Source organism: Mustela putorius, unplaced genomic scaffold (assembly GCF_011764305.1).
Source record: "Mustela putorius furo isolate JIRA1106 unplaced genomic scaffold, ASM1176430v1.1 tig00000174_pilon_pilon_pilon, whole genome shotgun sequence".
In the NCBI taxonomy this organism is placed as follows: Eukaryota; Metazoa; Chordata; class Mammalia; order Carnivora; family Mustelidae; genus Mustela; species Mustela putorius.
The window spans coordinates 1702251-1722302 of record NW_025421304.1 but is presented as its reverse complement, the minus strand read 5'-3'; the positions used below and the strand labels follow the sequence as shown (position 1 = coordinate 1722302).

At 45.8% G+C, this 20052-nt stretch overlaps 1 protein-coding gene across 1 annotated transcript in view; it reads left to right on the top strand.

Moving 5' to 3' along the window:
* WDR62 (WD repeat domain 62) overlaps nt 1–20052 on the top strand; it is a 42960-nt gene that overhangs the window by 288 nt on the left and 22620 nt on the right. Inside the window, exons 2-9 of the mRNA XM_004765153.3 lie at nt 3785–3876; nt 4771–4833; nt 7605–7662; nt 7899–8069; nt 8794–8931; nt 9373–9555; nt 10909–11069; nt 12272–12461. Of these exons, the coding sequence (XP_004765210.1) occupies nt 3785–3876; nt 4771–4833; nt 7605–7662; nt 7899–8069; nt 8794–8931; nt 9373–9555; nt 10909–11069; nt 12272–12461 (1056 nt within the window). The remainder of the gene's footprint in view (nt 1–3784; nt 3877–4770; nt 4834–7604; nt 7663–7898; nt 8070–8793; nt 8932–9372; nt 9556–10908; nt 11070–12271; nt 12462–20052) is intronic.

The window sequence follows — 20052 nt, the reverse complement described above, 5'->3', positions numbered from 1 at the left end:
GAGGAGCTGTTTGTCCTGCCCACCCCAGTTCCAGGGGCCTGATCCCGCCCTTAGGTCGTTGGCCCCGCCCTATCAGCCCTCAGCATGTCCCCTCCCGCTCCTCTCCTACCCGCGTTGTATCCTAGGTCCCGCCCCGTTAGCCAGGGCTACTCCCACTCTCCCGTCTGCTCCTACTCTCCGGTCTCCAACTCTCCCCGGTGCTGCCACCCTTCCTAGCCCGTTTCTCCCTTCCCCAAGGAGTGTATTTTAGTTCTAATCACCATCTACTCCCTCCTTCCTGCGTATCCCGTAAGTCACCTTTAGATGTCTCTCTGGGACCTTCCATTTTTGTTGACTTCGCCCTTCGCTTGATCTTTAGTGTCCCTACCATTGTTTAGTCCAGATACCTACCTACCTACCTCGTCTGTCGCTCAGCTGACTCCATCTTCTCTCCCCACCTGCCTTCTCTTTCCTTTTCCTTTTCCAGTGTGGAATTTTTATTACACATTGCCACCCCAAATTATGGAGACCCATGTGAGTAATTGCAAAATCTCACCAGCGGCTCCCTGTTGCGGTGTGGCGGGGGTGGGGGGGTGGCGTACAGAACAGTTCCCTAACTCCTGAGAGAAACAAAGAAGATTTTAAAGTAGGTAGAAGGAATGCCATTAGCACAGAAGCGATTTAAAAAATTGTTCTCCAGCTTTCTGACCTACAAAGTCTGTTTTTATAAAATAGAAGCAACAGTAACCATACCATGGAGTTGCAGGGAGCAGAAATGAAATTGTGACTATGACCTGTTTGGCAGAGACCAGGTAGAGGATGGAAACATGGTAGATGCTGGTGGATCTTGTTCCTGCCACAAGGATTTCTGCTGCACTATGATTATATCACCCAATACTGGCTGCAAGGCCTGGTCACGTGGCCCCTGCCCATCTCTCTGGCCCTACATCCACTGTCTTCCCTTTTATCAACATTCAGTCACCCTAGCCTGCTTTCTGTTTTCCTGAGGCTAAAAGCTCTTTTCCACTTCCTAAGCATTTGCCAAGTCCTCTTGGTTTTTTGCAGCAGTCCACCTGGCTGGCTCCTCATCCCTCAAGTCTCAGACTGAATATCCCTACCCGGAAAGGCCTTCTTGAACCCCAGCGTAAGACAGACACCTACTTTTAGTCTTTTACCTAGCATCCTGTACCTTGTATGTTCCTGAAAGTGCCTCATGAGCTCTAAACTGTGTATAAAATAGATGAATAGCAATAGCAGTTTCAGAGAAGCGGTAAGCAATAGGGTTAAGCAGCTTCTGGACCCAGATTGCCTGGGCTTAAACCTTAATTATGTTCTTTTTTCTTTTCTTAAGATTTTATTTATTTATTTATTTTGAGAGAGAGAGAGAGAGAGCATGAGCGGGGGGCTGTGAGGTCCTGGGATCAAGCCCTGTCTGCTCAAAGTGGAGCCTGCTTCTCCCTCTCCCTCTGCCTGCCACTCTGCCTACTTATGTTCCCTCTCTCTTTCTCTGTCAAATAAATATATAAAATCTTCTTTAAAAATGACCATTATAGGGGCGCCTGGGTGGCTCAGTTGGTTAAGCAGCTGCCTTCGGCTCAGGTCATGATCCCAGCATCCTGGGATCGAGTCCCACATCGGGCTCCTTGCTCAGCAGGGAGCCTGCTTCTCCCTCTGCCTCTGCCTGCCATTCTGTCTGCCTGTGCTCGCTCTCTCTCCCTCTCTCTCTCTGATGAATAAATAAAATCTTTAAAAAAATAAAAAATAAAAATGACCATTATAAAAAAAAATGACCATTATAGGGGTGCCTGGGTGGCTCAGTTGGTTATGCGGCTTTCTTTGGCTCAGGTCATGATCCCACAGTCCTGGAATCCAGCCCTTCGTTAGGCTCCTTCCTCACTGGGGAAACTGCTTCTCCCTCTCCCTCGGACTGCTGCTCCACCTGCTTGTGCACTTTCTCTCTCTATCTCTGTCAAATAAATAAATAAATGAAATAAAAATAAATTAAAAAATTTTAAATGACTATTATATTTTATTAATATCCAGTAATGCTGATTGACAGATATAAAAATGTTGTGAGTGCCATTGCCTGATTGCTTGGGTTAGAGTCCTGGTGCTGCTCCTGCCTGGATGGGTTACCTCTCTGAGCCTCTTTATATCCTCATCTGTAAGATGGAGATGGTGATGATGATGATGACCACATCACAGGGTTATAAGTCAGTTCAGCTGTAGGTATTTAAACAATTCCTAGCTCCTGGTAATTGCTCAAGAAGCCTGAGCTCTTATTATCCTCTGTTTGCCTCTCTTTTTTTTTTTTTTTTTTTTTTTAAGATTTTACTTATTTGACAGAGACATAGCGAGAGAGGGAACACAGCAGGGGGAGTGGAGTGGGAGAAGCAGGCTTCCTGCAGAGCTCTGCGGGAAGCCCGATGCAGGGCTCAATCCCAGGACCCTGGGATCATGACCTGAGCGGAAGGTAGATGCTTAACAACTGAGCCACCCAGGTGCCCAGTTTGCCTTTCATTTCTGAGGCGAAGGACTTGCTTGAGAATGTTTTACTTTGTAAAAAATTGGAAGCTAGTATATTCAGGATATGAAAATACCATAATTCTAATAGTCCATATTCTAAATAGTTCTAATCAACCATGTTGGAGATTTGCCCATTTAAATTGCTTTGCTTAAAGAATTTTTGAATTTTTTAAAGATTTTATTTATTTATTTGACAGAGAGAAATCACAAGTAGACGGAGAGGCAGGCAGAGAGAGAGAGAGGGAACAGGCTCTCTGCTGAGCAGAGAGCCCGATGCGGGACTCGATCCCAGGATCCTGAGATCATGACCTGAGCCTAAGGCAGTGGCTTAACCCACTGAGCCACCCAGGCGCCCCAAGAATTTTTGAATTCTAAATTTGACTCTTGTTTTTTTCCTTGTTGAACCTCTATACTGTGAATTTGTTGAGGGAACAGATGCTGTCTACTCTTTTTTTTCTCCCCTAAGGCTATTTACTTGTTTGACGTAGAGACAGAGAGCACAAGTAGGCAGAGCAGCAGGCAGAGGGAGAGGGAGGAGCAGTCTCCACTGAGCAGGAAGCCCGATGTGGGACTCGATCCCAGGACCCTGGGATCATGACCTGAGCTGAAGGTAGATGCTTAACTGATTGAACCACCCAGTTGCCCAATGGCATCTCATTCCAGAAACTAGCTGGGTTTGTAGCCCAACCAGGCAAACTGGGCACCTGAGTAGCTCAGTTGTTAATCCATTCTTGTTCCCTGCTGTCTCTCCTGCAGGGCCCGGGATACTGACTTTGGAGCCAGAGACTAGCTGGGTTTTAGCCCAACTTTGCCACTCCACAGGTGTGGGATTTTGAGTCTCAGTGACCTCATCTGTGGAAATTGTGCCTCCTTCTTTGGGTTGTTGTGGGGTTTCAAATCTTTCATCCATATAAAATTCTTAGGAACTTACTCAGAGGTCATCTTTTCAGTGAGGCCTTCTCTCCTTCCCTGCTTTATTTTTCTCTTTGCTCCTATCATCACCTGACATCTATTTTACATATTTGTTCTGTTTTTTATGTCCTCCATCCCATCACCACAAGAATGTGAGTTCCAGGAGGGCAGGGATTTTGTCTGTCTTCCTCACCATTCTGTGTCTTTCAGAGACATGTTGAGAAGAACAAATGTTAGCTGTTGGTAGCATGACTGTAGAAGCTCAGTTAGTGTTGGAGGTCACAGGGACTAAATGGGTGACTGAGGCTCTGGTGCCATGAAGGACCTTTTGGGACAGGTCATCCTGACTTGGACTTTTTTCCCACAGGTGTCACTTGAGAAGGTACTTGGCATCACAGCCCAGAACAGCAGTGGCCTAACCTGTGATCCCAGCACTGGCCACGTGGCCTACCTAGCAGGGTGAGTGCATGGGTGGGCTTTGGCTTTGCCATCTGTAGACTGCAGATAAGCTGCCCACCCCTGAGGGCTGTGGAGAGGATCCCATGGGCCCATCGGTGTCTAGAGCAGTACCTGGCATGTGGTGAGCACGATGAAAGCCTTATTGTGACTGCAGGTGGGAGGTGGCAGCAATTCTGAGAAAGACCCAAGCTGTGGGGTCAGCAGCCTGGATTTGTGTCCCACCACCACCACATGCTTTTCTGTGAGCACCTCCTTTTTCATCCGCAAAAGAGACCTAGTGACATCCTCCTCTTGGGTAGTAGAGAGGACTGAAAGATATCCTCCTAACTGTTCATTCCACAAATACTGATCTAGCCTGGCCCTGTTCTAGGTACTGAAGGGACCCCTCCATGCCTATAGGGTAGGCCAGACATGTAGTCATTCCTAAGGAACTGTACCTGTTATTCAGTCTTTGGGATGCAGTCCAGGGGTGGGCTCTTGAATCTGACAGTATGTAGATTCATATCCCCACTCTGTCCCTGACCTGCTGGGTGGCCCGGGACAAAGGATTTTCCCTCTCTGGGCCTCAGGTTTCCTCATCTCTGAAAGGGGACTAAGATATCCAACTTCCCCTGGCAGTTGTGAGGATTTATAGAGATTGAGCACATAACTCTTTACCAGCCCAGGGTCTGACAGAATAGTTACCACAGAGAAAGTGTTGGTTTCTGTTTCCGAATATATCATTAATAACGTGCAGCGCCCTATAATTCTCAGCATAGATATGTAGAGGGGGATGAGAGCCTCTTCTGTTCAGAGGGAGCCTTATTTATGTGTGGGCTTTTCCGCTGGGAATGGAATCGTCCCTGGACCCTAGCACTTCCTTTAGTTAAGGCACATTTCCCTCTTTCTCCCCAGCTGTGTGGTAGTGATTTTGAATCCTAAGGAGAACAAGCAGCAGCACATTTTTAACACTGCCAGGTAGGCTGGGCCCTGGGCATTGGGTGGGGGTGGGTCCGGGGTCCTGGCACCTACCCACTTCCCCACATTGCTTGGAAGCTCGTGGGTGGGCGACTAACTCATTCGCTTACATTCTGCTACATTCTGCTGCTTTGTGTGAGGTAGCGTTCCAGGTGCTGAGGACAGAGAGAGTCTCGGCTCTTGCAGAGCTGACAGCTCAGCAGTGGTGACACTACAGCAGTAGGCAAATTACTAGCCAACCCTGACCATTGCTGTGGAGGAAAGAACGAGGATGTGTTAGGGCAGTTGTGCAGATGGAGAACGGTGGGGGAGATGGGAGCCATAACAGCAGGCCCAGGTTGGGCCTCCTGGAGGCTGAGACCAGAGAGAAATAACGGGGTGATCCTGTGAAAGTGTGGGGAGCGTCTTCCAGGTAGAGGGAGCAGCAAGCAAAAAGGCCTGGCCATGGTTAAGAATCTTGGGGTGTTTTGAGGAGCAGCTGGGTGGTCCTGTGCCTGGAATGAAGGAGTGAGTGAGGGGGAGATGAGGCGGAATCAGAAGCCACTTCTGGGTATTGGTAATTTTTTAACTTTTTATATTGAAATAATTTTAGTCTTTAAAGAACAGTAGAAAGAATGCCTGTATACCTTTCACCCATTTTTCCCAAATGTTAACCTTTTACCACATTTGCTTTACCATTCTTGGTCTATATGCATGGTAATTTTTTTTTTCTTTCGGAACCATTCGAGAGTAAGCTGCCAACATGATGTCCTGTACTGCTAACTCTTTCAGAGGGTGTTTCTGAGCTGGGGGGAGCATTATCCTTCAAAACCACAGTACGATCAGCAAAGGCAGGAAATTGAAATTGGTACATCACTACCATCTAAGCCTCTTTCAGGTTTTACCATTTATCCCAAGAATGTAGTTTTGTTTTTTTTTCCAAGAATGTTCTTTATAGCAAAAGGATTCTGTCCAGGATCAAATGTTGCATTTAGTTGTCTCTTCAGGCTTTTTTAGTCTGAAGCAGTTTCTTCATCTGTTCTTGACTTTGATGACCTTGACACTTGAGGATTATAGGCCAGGTATTTTGTAGAATGCCCCAGCCTTTGGGCTTATCTGATGTTTCCTCATAGACTGAGGTTCTGTATCAGAAGGAAGATAGATGGTGATCTCTTTTGGTGTTCACTTGGGCCCTTGGTGAAGGTGGTATCTGCCAGACTTTCCCCCTGTGAAGCCTCTTTCCCTCTGGTGATTAGTGAGTATCTCATGGGGAGCGTCTCTCAAACAGCAGATATTACCCTGTTCCTCACCAAACTTTCATTCACGAGTCCTAGTGTGGCTTTGATGTTTTTCAAAGGCTCTGCAGGGAATTCCGATGCGCAGCCAGGGCTCTGCCCAGTCGGATTAGGTAAGTCGGGAGGACTCCCCCATGTAGAGGTCTCCTCATCTCCAAATTGGCTAAGAGTCCTCACTTCCCAGAGTGCGCTTGAGGAATGAGGCCCATGATGCCCATATAGCATTTGCAGAGAGCCGGGCACAAGTTCAAGGCGGGCGACAGGTCAGGGGTGGCTTCAGACAACAGAACCCCATAGAAAGCATGGCTTCAAATGCAAGGGCGCACCTTTCTTGCACGAGTGAAGTCTAGAGGTGGGCACCCAGGTGGCCGGTGTGTCTGCAAGCATCAGGAACCCCGCCCCATCTGCCTGCCTGCCTGTTCTGTTGTGCCTTCTGTGAGGCTCCTGTTCTTGAGGCTGCCTCATGGTCCAAGATGGAGTTCTGGCTGTTGTGTCCTTGATTCAGAAGGGGAATGAGTGGGGATGAAGGCAAAGAGTTCCCTTGGAGAAGCTTTTCAGGAAATGGCACAGAGCATTTCAGTGTACCTGTGGTTGGCCAGAAGAAATTGTGTAGCTGTGTCTGTGTAGCTGCAAGAGAGGTGAGGAGATGCATTCGTGATGGGGCTGCAGCCTTCCTTTAAAACTCGGATTCTATCGGTGAGGAAGAGGGGCAGGTGGCCATCGGATGGGCAGCTTGCCTCGTCTGCCGCTGTGGGATCAATGAGAAGCCTCCAGAGTTGAAGCGATGATAATGAGAAGTGTTCTCTGAGGTCATCAAAACTCAGCATTTACTTATTATTTACACACAAAGTAACTCACATATGGGGGACAGTTACCAGACTATTAAGGAACACAGATAGAAGAGGGAGGGGAAAAGAAAACAGTGTGGTCTGGAAACCATGAAACTTGCTACCCAAAAAGTGTGTAAACTAGTCTGGTCGTTCAGTCCTTGCGCAGGCCAGAGAGAAACATGCTGATTGCTCATGGGTTTTCCAGAACACCTTGCATGACTAACAGTGAACCACATGCTGCAGACTGTCTCGTGTACTGCCAGGACTTCAGCCATACCCCCAGAGTTAGGCTGGATTGCTACCATTTCCTGCACCTGAATTTCTCAGGGTTACAGGGTGGGTGGGGTCTTAGGGAGCCCTACCACTCCTGAGGGAGAGGAAAGGAAGGTCCCTGTCCAGTGACCGTCCTGTCTGGGTTGGGGCCTTTGCTTTTACCCCCATTTCCCTGGACCACTGACCCTCTTCTGGCAGCAGAGAATGCAAGGGATGCACGGTATGCTCTTCTGGGCACACAGGCAGCGCTGGCTCCATGGGAGCGGCTGGCACTTGCCTCTCCTCTTAAGGCTTGGAGGCAGAGAGTGGGCAGAGTTCTGTGAGCACAGCCAGACAGGGGTGTGACTGCCTACCCGCCTTGGAACCAGTGACCAGCCCCTTTCCTTACCCCTAGGAAGTCTCTGAGTGCTCTGGCCTTCTCCCCTGATGGGAAGTACATAGTGACGGGGGAGGTGAGTTGTGATGGTGATTGAGTGGTTGGGGAGGGATCTTGGGGTCATTCTTTCTACCCCTCAGGAGGCCTGGGACATCCCTAGAATAGTTTATACCCAGGCCAGAAAGCACCGTGGCAGATGGGGGAGGCAGCTTTTGGATACATCCTGGGGCAATGCCAGTTTCAGCCCTAATAGCCCTTCTAGCCCCCGCCTGGTGCAGAACCTATCAGCAGTCATGGCCCCACCTTCCCCAGAACGGGCACAGGCCTGCTGTGCGCATCTGGGACGTGGATGAGAAGAGTCAGGTGGCAGAGATGCTGGGCCACAAGTACGGCGTGGCCTGTGTGGCCTTCTCCCCCAATATGAAGCACATTGTGTCCATGGGCTACCAGCACGACATGGTACTCAACGTCTGGGACTGGAAGGTGAGATAACTGGTGGGTGTGTGGGCAGCCAGAGCACCCTGAGGCTTAGGCACTGAGCAAACTAAATGAGATAATTTGGTGAAGTGTTCATTTATCCAGAAAATATTTATTGAGCACATACTGAATGCTGATCCCTGTTCTAGACACTTACTATAAGGCATATGACAAGCTCTCAACGAGTGGAATTATTTTCATATCAACCAGCTATGACCTTGAGCAAGTGACTTGACTTCTCTGTAAGTCTCTTTCCTCACCTGTAAGATGGATATGCGGGCATCTATCTCATTGAGTTGTGAAAATTCAGTGAACTGTTATGTGCTGGAAGGCTGCACTTTGGAACAGCTAGGGGAGGACTTGGAGGTAGCAGACGTGGGTACCAAATCCTGGCTCTATTCATTACCTGCTGTGTGACCTTAAGCGCATAATACCACCTCTCTGAGCCTGGCAGAGGTGGGGAGAAGCACCTTCCACATAGGACTTTCGAGATGATTTCATGCTGTTAAGGCTCAGCCACGTGTGAGCTGTAGAGCTTGGACTCTTGGGGAGAGCTCTGGAGCTTACACATGGAAACCTTTCCAAGCCTCAAGTCTCCTCTGTCACTGGAGGGCCCAAAGAAAACTGACTTGGAGCAGGAAAGGTTAAGGAGATGCAGGGCTGAGGGCAAAGGCACAAATGGTCCAATGGACGGGTGCTGGCATGAACTTGTCTGCATTGATTTTTCCAGAAGGACATTGTGGTGGCTTCCAACAAGGTATCGTGCAGGGTCATCGCCCTCTCCTTCTCGGAGGACAGCAGCTATTTTGTCACTGTAGGGAACCGGCACGTGAGGTTCTGGTTCTTGGAAGTCTCCACAGAAGCAAAGGTAGGTTTCTGCCCCTGCTCCCTTAGCCAGGCCTGGGAAGTAACCATTAGGGGCGGTGTGGACTCCTGTTTCTATTTGAGATTTGAAGGTGATAACCTCAAAGGTTGTCTGGCCTCTGGTTCAGCTTCTGCTTCCAGGCCTGCTCTTTAGGTGCTGTCAGGCCCTGCTGGGAAATCCACCCCCGCCCACCCTCTCACCCCACTACCCCCAACCCCCAGCACTGACCCTGGGGCCAGACCTCTTTCCTGGACTGCTGCCTCCCAGAGTCTCTGCCTGGAAGTGTGTGTTCTGTTTTTCTCTTCCCTTCTCCATTTGGAGGAATGTCTTAGAGTCTTTTGTTTAGGTATGTGTCATAGTCGCTGGTCAGGAGAGTCCCATTGCGACCTTGCTGGGATCTAGGCCATGTGGACAGTGTCTTCCTGTGCCCTGCTGTGCCTCCAGGTGACAGGTACTGTGCCCCTCGTGGGGCGCTCAGGGATCCTGGGTGAGCTGCACAACAACATCTTCTGTGGCGTGGCTTGTGGCCGGGGCCGGATGGCAGGCAGTACCTTCTGTGTGTCCTACTCAGGCCTCCTTTGCCAGTTCAACGAGAAGAGGGTGCTGGAGAAGTGGATCAACCTGAAGGTACCCCGCCCTCCCTCCCTCCCTGCCGTCAGTGGGGAAAACATTCTTCCCAGGACACGTGTCTCCAGGGACACTCAGTAATATCCCTGCCTCGTAGTTGATCCCACTAGGTCTGGGTTTGACTCCTCAGAGGTTCTGCTCGTGAGACTCTGGGTGAGTGACTCTCCCTTTCCGAGCCTCAGTTTCCTCATCTGTAAAATGGAAATCCTGCTGTCCACCCCACAGACTTGATCAGGGAGTCCCATGAAGTAAAATATAGAAGGCACGCAGCATGGTGCCCGGTACCCTGTGATGGGCTCAACGTTACAGTTGCTCTCCCATCACTGTTTGATGAGCACTCTTGGCTGGTGGGAGGACTACATCTTTTTTTTTTCTAACCTAAGGTATTACTGATTTCATTTTTTAGTCAAAAAAGAGCTGTATTAAAAATACATAACCTTTTACATTAAAGGATGATCTAGCTATAAATTGCAGAACCACTTTTCTTCAGGATCCGAGGGTTTGAATCCAAACCGTTTTCTTGTTCTGAGACTGGATGGCAGGAACATCATGATTTTCCCTCCTTTTCCTCCCCCTGCTCTTGTGGCTCCCCTCCAGAGCTCACCTTTAGGGCTAAAAGCACAGTGTCAGGCTTCTAGAATTCTAGAAGAATTCAGAGTTTCATCTGTTTTTCCTAGTTGGTTAAACATTTTTTCCTCCTCATTTGAATCCTCTTTCTAGAACTTCAGCTGTTTAAGCAAGTCCAAAGCTTTTGACAGATGGATGGTTAGCCCCTGAGCAGTTGTCTTATGCTCAACTGCTCAACAGCAGTTGTCATGCTTAATGACTTATAAATTAAGTCCCTCTCGATCTGGAAAAGCTCTTCCAGTCTGCATCCACAGGTCTGGCCCTTGCTGCCCCTTCCATGTGTGTATCCTGGTAGGATAGATCGCCCAAGAGTCTTTCCTGTAAACAGTCTCATTTTTCTGTGTTGCTCTGAAGTCTAAGCTCCATGAAATTGTTTTTAAACAATAGAGAATAAACTGTAAGCGTCCGATCCCACCCTGGAGCTGCAGGCTCCCTCTCCGAAGTCCCAGCCTGCTGCACAGATGATCCCCCATGCACAGCTGAGTTCCTCTGTAGACACCGATGACAGTTCTGTCGCCATTTGGGCCTCTGCCTGCTGGCACATTTCCTTCAGTAGTGACAGCCATATCCTGATTCCAAAAGTTTAAAATTTGCTGAAATGGACTTCTTAGGCCCAGGGAACTCTAAGGCTTCTCTGGAGGCTGATGCCTGCTCTCTTAGTCCCTATGTCTCTGCACTAGGCCACGTGGAGCACCACGTCCACTTGGGTCCCCTTTGCCTCCACAGGTTTCTTTATCCTCCTGCCTCTGTGTCAGCCAGGAGCTCATCTTCTGCGGCTGCACAGATGGGATCGTCCGCATCTTCCAGGCCCACAACCTGCAATATGTCACGAACGTGCCCAAACCACATTACCTGGGAGTGGACGTGGCTCAGGGCCTAGAGCCCAGGTACTGCCCGGCAGAGGGTGGGGGTGGGGCTTCCAGATTCATGTACCCGCCTGGCCAGCCCTGGGCTGGAAGGATAGAGCCAGAACAAGGCAGCAAAATGTCTGCCATCATGAAGTCTGTGGTCTGGTGAGGAAGCTTGATGCTAAACAATTATACAAACAAGGTCATTTCAGAGAGTCCTAAGTGCTTCAGTGACATAAACCAGGAAGGAAAGTGCCTGGGGTGGGGCTGTGTGGGCTGGAAGCCAGAGGAAGTCTCTCGTGAGGAGGAGCCAGCTATGTGGGGAGGTGGGTCCTGAGAGCAAGTGTAAAGACCGAAGGGCAAAAGGCCCTGGGTTTGGCATGTGGCAGGAACAGCCAGGGGCTGTACGGGCAGGAGCCTAGGGTGCCAAGGGAGGATGTTAGGAGACAAGTCTGAACATTGATAGAGGCTGGCGGGGGGAACTTATAGTCTCTTCTGAGGTCAATGGGCAGCCCCCAGAGATTTCAGGCGTTGGAGTTAGTTGTATGGTCAGCCATAAGCATTAGATCCCTCTGGCTGCCATGTTGAGAGCGGGTGGAAGGGCTGAGCTATGGTGTATCTTTGTTGTAAGGCTGTTGCGGGGGAGCGGCTACCTAACCAGGGGCTGCTGGGGCTGCCTCTTTTCCAAGTGACCCACAGTGTTGTGTCACAGTGGCCAGGTTGCCCAGCTCTGCCACCTTTGTTGTGTGTGCTTTCATTTCCTCATCTGTGAACTTTAGTACTGACCTTTCCTGGAGACTGGGAACTCGGTGTAGCTAAAGCTGTCAGATCGACCCATAGTAAGAGCTCAGTAAACTGTAGCCTTTGCAGGGAGGCCCCAGGCCAGGGGACAGCTCCCCAGCCCCCCAGCATAGGGATATTTGGTCATGTGTTGGTGGGGCTAATGAGAGAGAACTAAGGTACGTGCCCATTATCTTCCCTGCTCAGAGATAGGTGAGTGAGAGAGGGTGGACAAAATGAGCGGAGGTGAAAATTCAGATGTTCTCAGGGGCCAGGCAGAATCTTCCAGTTTACAACCTCTGTACTAGAAGCAAAAGCAAAGGAAGCAGGGAGGGAGGAGAGAGACGTAGAGTTGGAACGGAATTAACATAAGAGATGACATTGTCAGGGAAGAGGCAGCTCGGAGTGTCACTACTCACGCTGACATTGATGGTGACTGATGACCCATGTGGTCTTGTTAGCTTCCTCTTCCGCAAGAAGGCAGAAGCAGTCTACCCAGATACAGTGGCACTGACCTTCGACCCCATCCATCAGTGGCTGTCTTGCGTGTATAAGGACCACAGCATCTACGTCTGGGATGTCAAAGATATCAACAAAGTAGGCAAGATGTGGTCAGAGCTCTTCCACAGCTCCTACGTCTGGAACGTGGAGGTGAGCCCCTCTTTTCGGACCTCTTCCCCTGCTCAGCTCCCATCCGGAGCTTAGCTGGGGGAAAGCTTCTGCAGTTTGGGGAACCCATTCAGCCCTTCCTTCACAAGATAGCCATGGCCCCCAGATTGATACCAGATGCTGTTCGAGGTGCTGGGGACACAGCTGGGAAGGAAACTGACAACGGCCCTGCCCTGCTGGAGCTCACATTTGGGCAGGAAAGTAAACTCACACATGTCATCGGTAAATAGCCAAGCGGCACTACCTCTCCAAAGACAAAGAAAACCGTTTAAGGAAAAGGGACCAAGGGTGCTATTCTAGAGAGGAGACTGATCGGGGAAGGCCTGTCTGAGGACAAGACATTCAAGCAGAGACCTGCAGAAGGCGAGGGGCAGAGGCAGGCAGCCATGCGGGAGAAGGGCGGCAGGAGCCTGTGGACCTCGGGGAGCGCGCTGTGGAGGGCCATTTGTGTAGCTTAGTGCTTTTTCAAGTGCTGAAGTTTTCTGGGAGTGAGTCTTTGGGGTGTTTTCATTCTCTAAAGCTGTTCTAAGTTTTCCCTGCAAATAAGACAACTGGTAGGGAAATAATTGTATTCTACCTCCCCCTGCCCCTGAAAATTTCTTACTGTTGTTGGAGCGTTTGTCCTGGAGAAGTTATTTTCAGTGGCCCAAGTCAGAAGGGGGAGCAATAACTTGATCCTTTTGAATAAGCATCATTCAGCCCTTTGCCTGCGACTGCTTGACTCCCGTCTGCCTTCACGGATCTGACGTTTCTGCCGACAGCACTTTTCTCACTTAACAAGAATGTTTTTTAAAGAACTTTAAAATTTTATATATAAAATATTCTCCTTGGAAAAAAGGTGAAATATTACAAAGCTAAAGTCTATCTTGATCACCTCCACACCCCACAAACCCTCACCTTTGTTATTTATTATGTTCTTTCAGTTCATTTCCTTGCATCTGCCTGTTATTTGTATATATCTGTTTCCTCAACAGAAATATCTGTGGGTGCATCTTTTCATCAGTTCTGGAAAGAATAGCCAGGACAGATTTAAAAATTGCCTCTACCCCATTCTTCCTCTTCTTCTGCAACTCCTAATGTCCTACCTCTCTATCCTTCATATTTGTTTAAAATAACCGAGATCTAGAAATCCACACGAAGGAATGTACAATTTATTGATTATTGTTAGCAGCTGTTGATTGATCAATGCCTAGATCCATTTACTCCTTGGGGGTTGCAATATGGTGATATTCTAATTCTATCATTTCTTTTTATTAGTTGGACTACTTATATGAAGAAACACTTCCCCTCATCTACCATTTGGTCACCCAGTGGTACACTTCATATAGGAAAGGCAGGATAAATGCTTGATTCTTTCCCTTTACTTACCAGTTTTCAAGATAATGAATTGGTTCCCTGTTCTCTAAAGGTAACTAGTTGTTTTTATTTAATATCATTATATACTCATATATGTAAATATATTGGAATATATTTTAATCCATTACAATTATTAACATTATTGAAGCTCAAATTGTCCCATCTTTGACCAGTGGTAGCCTCTTCTAGTTGGCTCCTGAGTCCTTTGGACATGACCCCAACAGTCTTTCTTTGGGAGCTACCTTGCTATTTGAGATGACAAGATGTTCCAGCCTCATCTTGTACATTTCTTATCCCAGACCTAGAATCAACCATTTCTTAAAGAAGCCCTGTGTTTTGTTTTCAGTTTGACTTGGTATTTCAAATTCACAGTCTTGAATGCCAGGGGTACTCATAGGTATTGAATTGATGCTTCCGGAATGCTAAAGACATGGGGGATGATGGAATTAGAATATCCCCGTTAATCATTTACTTATTCCCACACTATAGCTACAACAGTCTAAGAATGGCAATTACTCAATTTTGGAAAGAGTTAAAACAATTTTTTTGCATATGTTCTCTCCATTCTTCCCCATTTTTAAAAAATATATCTATGTGATCTGATCATGTAGCTATTATATACCATATTGTCTCCCTTATGACCCCATTTTTTTAGGGGGGTGTAAGTGTACATATGTATTATGGTGAAGTACACATAGCATAAAATTTGCCATTTAAACCCTTTAATTTTTTTTGAGAGAGAGAAAGCATGTGCACGCATCCATGCATGCACAGGTTGAGGAAAAGGGGCAGAGGGAGAGGGAAAGAGAGAATCTTAAGCAGACTCCAAGCTCAGTGCAGAGCCCAACTCAGGGCTTGATCTCACCACCCTGAGATCATGACCTGAGCCCAAATCAAGAGTCAGACACTTAACTGACTGAGCCACCCAGGTGCCTCTAAATCATGTTAAAATGTACAGTTCAGTGGCATTTAGTACATTCATGATGTTGTACAACCATCCCTACTATCTAGTTCTGGAACATTTTCATCACCCCAAAAGGAAACACTGTACCTGTTAAGCAATCACTCCCTCTTCCCACTCTCCCAGCCCTAATCTGCTTTCTATCGCTATGGATTTGCTTGTTCTGAATATTTTGTACAGATGGAATAATAGAATATGTGGACTTTGTGTCTGGCTTCTTTCGTTTAGTATGTTTTCAAGGTTTATCCATGTTATAACATGTTTCAGTGCTTCATTCATTTTTAAGGTTGAATAATATTCCATTGTGTGGATATACCACATTTTGTTCATCTGTTCATCACTTGATGGACATTTGTGTTGTTTCCACCTTTTGGCTATTATGAATAGTGCTGCTCTGGACATTCATGTACAAGCTTTGTTTGATTATCTGCTTTCAGTGCTTTTAGGTCTATACCCATGAGCAGAACTGCTGGGTCATAATGGTAATTCCATGTAGCCTTTTGAGGAACCACTAAACTTTTCCATGGCTGCACCATTTTTAGATTCCTCCTCCTTTTTTTTTTTTTTTAAAAGCAATTTCACGTGTACCTTGAACTCACAACCTTGTGATCAAGAGTTGCAAACTTCCAACTGAGCCAGCCAGGGGTTCCTCACCATTTTACATTCCCAGCAATGATGTATGAAGATTCCAGTTTCTCTGCATCCTTACCAACATTAGTTTTTTGTTTTTTGCTTTTAAATTATAGCGATCTTAGTGTTTGTGAAGAGATACTATGTTGTGGTTTTGACTTGCATTTCTCTAATTGTTAATGGTGTTGTTGAGCATCTTTTCATGTACCCGTTGCTAATTTATATAGCCTTGGAGAAATAGATTTTCAAATTTTTTGCCTGTTTTTTTACTTAGGTTGTTTGTATTTTTGCTGTTGAATTATAAGATTCTTAATATATTCTGGATACCAGACCCTCATTAGATATGTGCTTTGCAGATATTTTCTCTCATTCTCTGTTATCTTTTCACTGTTTTTTTTTAAAAGATTTTATTTATTTGTTTGATACAGAGAGAGAGATCACAAGTAGGCAGAGAGGCAGACAGAGAGAGAGGGGGAAGCAGGCTTCCCACTGAGCAGAGAGCCAGATGCAAGTCTCGATCCCAGGACCCTGAGACCATGACCTGAGCCGAAGGCAGAGGCTCAACCCACTGAGCCACCCAGGTGCCCCATCTTTTCACTTTTTTGATGGTATCCTTTGGTGTACAAAGGATTTTAATTTTGATGGAGTCTGAGTTATCTGTTATAACTAACAAACAATTGCCAAATCCATGATTATGAAGATTTGTTTTTCTTTTAAGACTTTTAAAAGTTTTATTATTTTAAGGGTACCTGGGTGGCTCAGTAATTTAAGTGTGTCCAACTCTTGATCTTAGCACAAGTCTTGATCTCAGGGTCATGAGTTCAGACCCTGTGTTGGGCTCCACACTGGGTGTGGAACCTATTTAAAAAGTTTTAATGTTTTAGCTCTTTCAATTAAGTCTTTGATCTCTTTTGAGATAATTTTTGTGTATCCTTGAAGCAGAGGTCCAACATCATTATTTTGCATATGGATATATAGTTCAAGCACCATTTATTGAACAGACTATTCTTTCCCCATTGGATAATCTTGGCACACTGGTTGAAAAGCAATTGACCATAGATATATGGGTTTATTTTGTATTCTCAATTATATTCCACTGATGTAGGTCTATCTATATGCCAGGAGTACATTTTTTTAAATTATTGTAGCTTTGTAGTAAGTTTTGAAATGAGGAAGTATGTTTCCAACAACTTTGTTCTTCTTTATCAATATTTGTTTGACTGTTTGGGGTCCCTTATAATTCCATATGAATTTTAGAATCATCTTTTCCATTTCTGGGGAGGGAAAAAAAGACTTTTTCTCCATTTTAATCTTTATTTTCTTCTTCCTGCCAGCTTTTGGTTTAATTGCTTTTGCTTTTCTAGTTCCTTCGGTGAGACTTTATTGATTTGAGATTTTTTTTTTTAGGTTTGTTATTTTTATTTTGAGAGAGGTTTGTGTGGTGGGGGAGGTGGTGGGCAGAGGGAGAGAGAGTCCTAAATAGACTGATTGCAGAGCTGATTGCAGAGCTCACCGTGGGGCCCTATCCATGACCCCAAGATCACAACCTGAGCCAAATCCTAGAGTTGGACCCTTAACCAACTGAGCCACACAAGCACTCCTAAGATCTTTTTTTTTTTTTTTTTTAATTTATTTTGTGGGGAGAGAGAGAGCACAAGCAGGGGAAGGGGCAGAGAGAGAAGCAGACCCCTTGCTGACCAGGGAGCATGATCCCAGTACCCTGGGATCATGACCTGAGCCAAAGCTAGACACTTGACAAACTGAGCCACCCAAGCGCCTCAACCGTCTTTTTTAATGTAGGCATTTACAGCCATAAATTTCCCTCTGAGCATTGCTTTTGCATCATGCCATAATTTTGGTATATTGTGTTTTCATTTTCATTTGTCTCAGAGTATTTTCTAATTTCTTCTTAATTTCTTCCTTGACCTATTGATTGTTTAAGAGTGTATGGTTTAATATTCATGTATTTGTTAATTCTCCAAATTTCCTTGTTATTTGTAATTTCATTCTTTTTTTTTTTTAAGATTTTATTTATTTATTTGAGAGAGACAGTGAGAGAGAGCATGAACGAGGAGAAGGTCAGAGAGAGAAGCAGACTCCCCATGGAGCTTGGAGCCCGATGCGAGACTCGATCCCGGGACTCCAGGATCATGACCTGAGCCAGAGGCAGTCGTCCAACCAACTGAGCCACCCAGGCGTCCCTGTAATTTCATTCTAATTGTGGTTGGAGAAGATTGTATGATAACAGTCTTTTAAAATATATTGACTTGGGGGTGCCTGGGTGACTCAGTGGGTTAAAGCCTCTGCCTTCGGCTCAGGTCGTGATCCCAGGGTCCTGGGATCGAGCCCGGCATCAGGCCCCCTGCTCAGCAGGGAGCCTGCTTTCCTTCCTCTCTCTGCCTGCCTCTCTGCCTACTTGTGATTTCTGTCAAATAAATAAATAAATAAATTTTTTAAAGGTGATTAATTAATTTTTTTAGAAAAGGTTGATTCTGAAAGTTTTTTCCAGCTGAAGATTGCTTTGGTGGAAAGATAGATTTTTGGAGCTCTCTGCTTGCCATTTTCAGCAATGTCACTTGACACACATTTACTCCTTGTTCTCCAAGTAACTGCATCCTTTTATATTGACATCTCTAGTTGTTTTTGTTGTTCAGAGCTCATTCTTTAGAAGATTTAACAGGAACAGTTCATGGGACAATGTTTTCTGAGTTTTTGCATTGGGTGAGCTTATATTTGCCCTTCATACTTGAAAGTCACCCCTGCTGGATAGAAAATGCTTGGCTCATATTTTCTTCCTGTCTATGTTAAATATGTTGTTTTATTTTCTTATAGTTATTGAAATGTCTGATGGTTTTTCTTTTAAGTCACTTGCTGTGTTTCCCTAGAAGCCCAAAAGATTTCTTTTACTTTTAAGTCTAGTAATCTTACTCTAGAGTGTGTCTTGGTATTGGTTTTTTTTAGGTAGACATATTGCTGCAGTATACATTTTAGTATTTTTTTCTTTTCCCTTGATTTGGTTTTCTTCAGAAATTTCTATTATCTGTATGTTGGATCTTATTTGCCTAGCTCCAATATTGTCACTTTTTCTCAAATCCTTTTAGTTTCTTTCATTTCTCTTTGATTTTTTTCCCAAAGATTTATTTATTTATATGACAGAGATCACAGGTAGGCAGAGAGGCAGGCAGAGAGACCCGGGGAAGCAGGCTCCCTGCTGAGCAGAGAGCCTGATGAAGGGCTCGATCCCAGGACCCTGAAATCATGACCTGAGCCGAAGGCAGAAGCCTAATCCATTGAGCCACCCAGGTGCCCCAATTTCTCTTTGATTTTTAATAATTTCCCCCCTTTTATGTATTTCTTCATGCCTTACATTTTGTGTTTATTCACTTTTGGATTCCTTCTCATTTGGCTTTTAATTTTAATATGATTTCTCATTTATTTCTAACTCTTAGAATTCTGTCATTTTATTTCTGAGTTTTCTAATTGTGATTTAGGTTGCTTTTCATATCTCATCACTTTCTTAATGTCTTTTAGCTTATTTTGAAATAGTTACAGTTTTTGTGGGGTGCCTGGGTGGCTCAGTGGATTAAATCCTTTGTCTTCAGCTCAGGTCATGATCCCAGGGTCCTGGGATTGAGCCCCACATCGGGCTCTCTGCTCAGCAGGGAGCCTGCTTTCTCCTCTCTCTCTCTCTCTCTCTCTCTGCCTGCCTCTCTGCCCACTTGTGATCTCCGTCTGTCAAATAAATAAATAAAAATCTTGAAAAAAGAGAAAGTTACAGTTTTGATTTGTTTTGTAGAAATAGGTTTCTTGTGTGCTTTCTTTTCCTCTTGTTTTAAAGGGTAACTTTGTTTGGAACTTAAGTATTGTCCTTTTTTTTGTTTTCATTTTTATGTAATATTAGCTTTTCTGAATTTTTAGAAATTCACAGGGCAGTTCACAGGGGCACCTGGCACAAGAATCTTGATCTGGGGCTTGTGAGTTTGAGGCCCATCTTGGATATAGAGAGTCCTTAAAAAAAGAAAAATAAGGGGCGCCTGGGTGGCTCCCGTTGGTTGGTTGGTTAAAGCCCCTGCCTTCGGCTCAGGTCATGATCCCTGAGTCATGGGATGGAGCCCTGCATCAGGCTCTCTGCTCAGTGGGGAGCCTACTTCCCTTCCTCTCTCTCTGCCTGCCTCTCTTCCCACTTGTGATCTCTGTCTGTCAAATAAATAAATAAAAATCTAAAAAAAAAAAAAAAAAGAAAAGAAAAAAAAAAACAGACGTTGCTGTGGTTCAGAACAGGTTTTCTAACTTCCCAAGAAAGAATTCCATCTTTTATGATTTTTATACTGTTAAAAAAAAATGTTTGGTGCTTGCTTTCTGATATTTCCTTGTTATGTTCCTATTTGTGCATTGTGCTCCTCCTTTTTTCTAAGCTTCCCCTTTACTCGAACTCTCCTGTCTCTATCCTGATCAGTTTTGTTTCTACTCCGCAGTAGTTTCCCCTCAGGGTAGGGCTTTGCCCTGGAAGAGAGCCCTGGCTGGCTGGTTGTGAGAGTTCACTGGGCCTTCAGTGCTCTAGGTTCCTCAGACCCAGCTGCCCAACCTTGCCCTCAACCACTGTTGGTGGGGATGAAACCCTCCCAA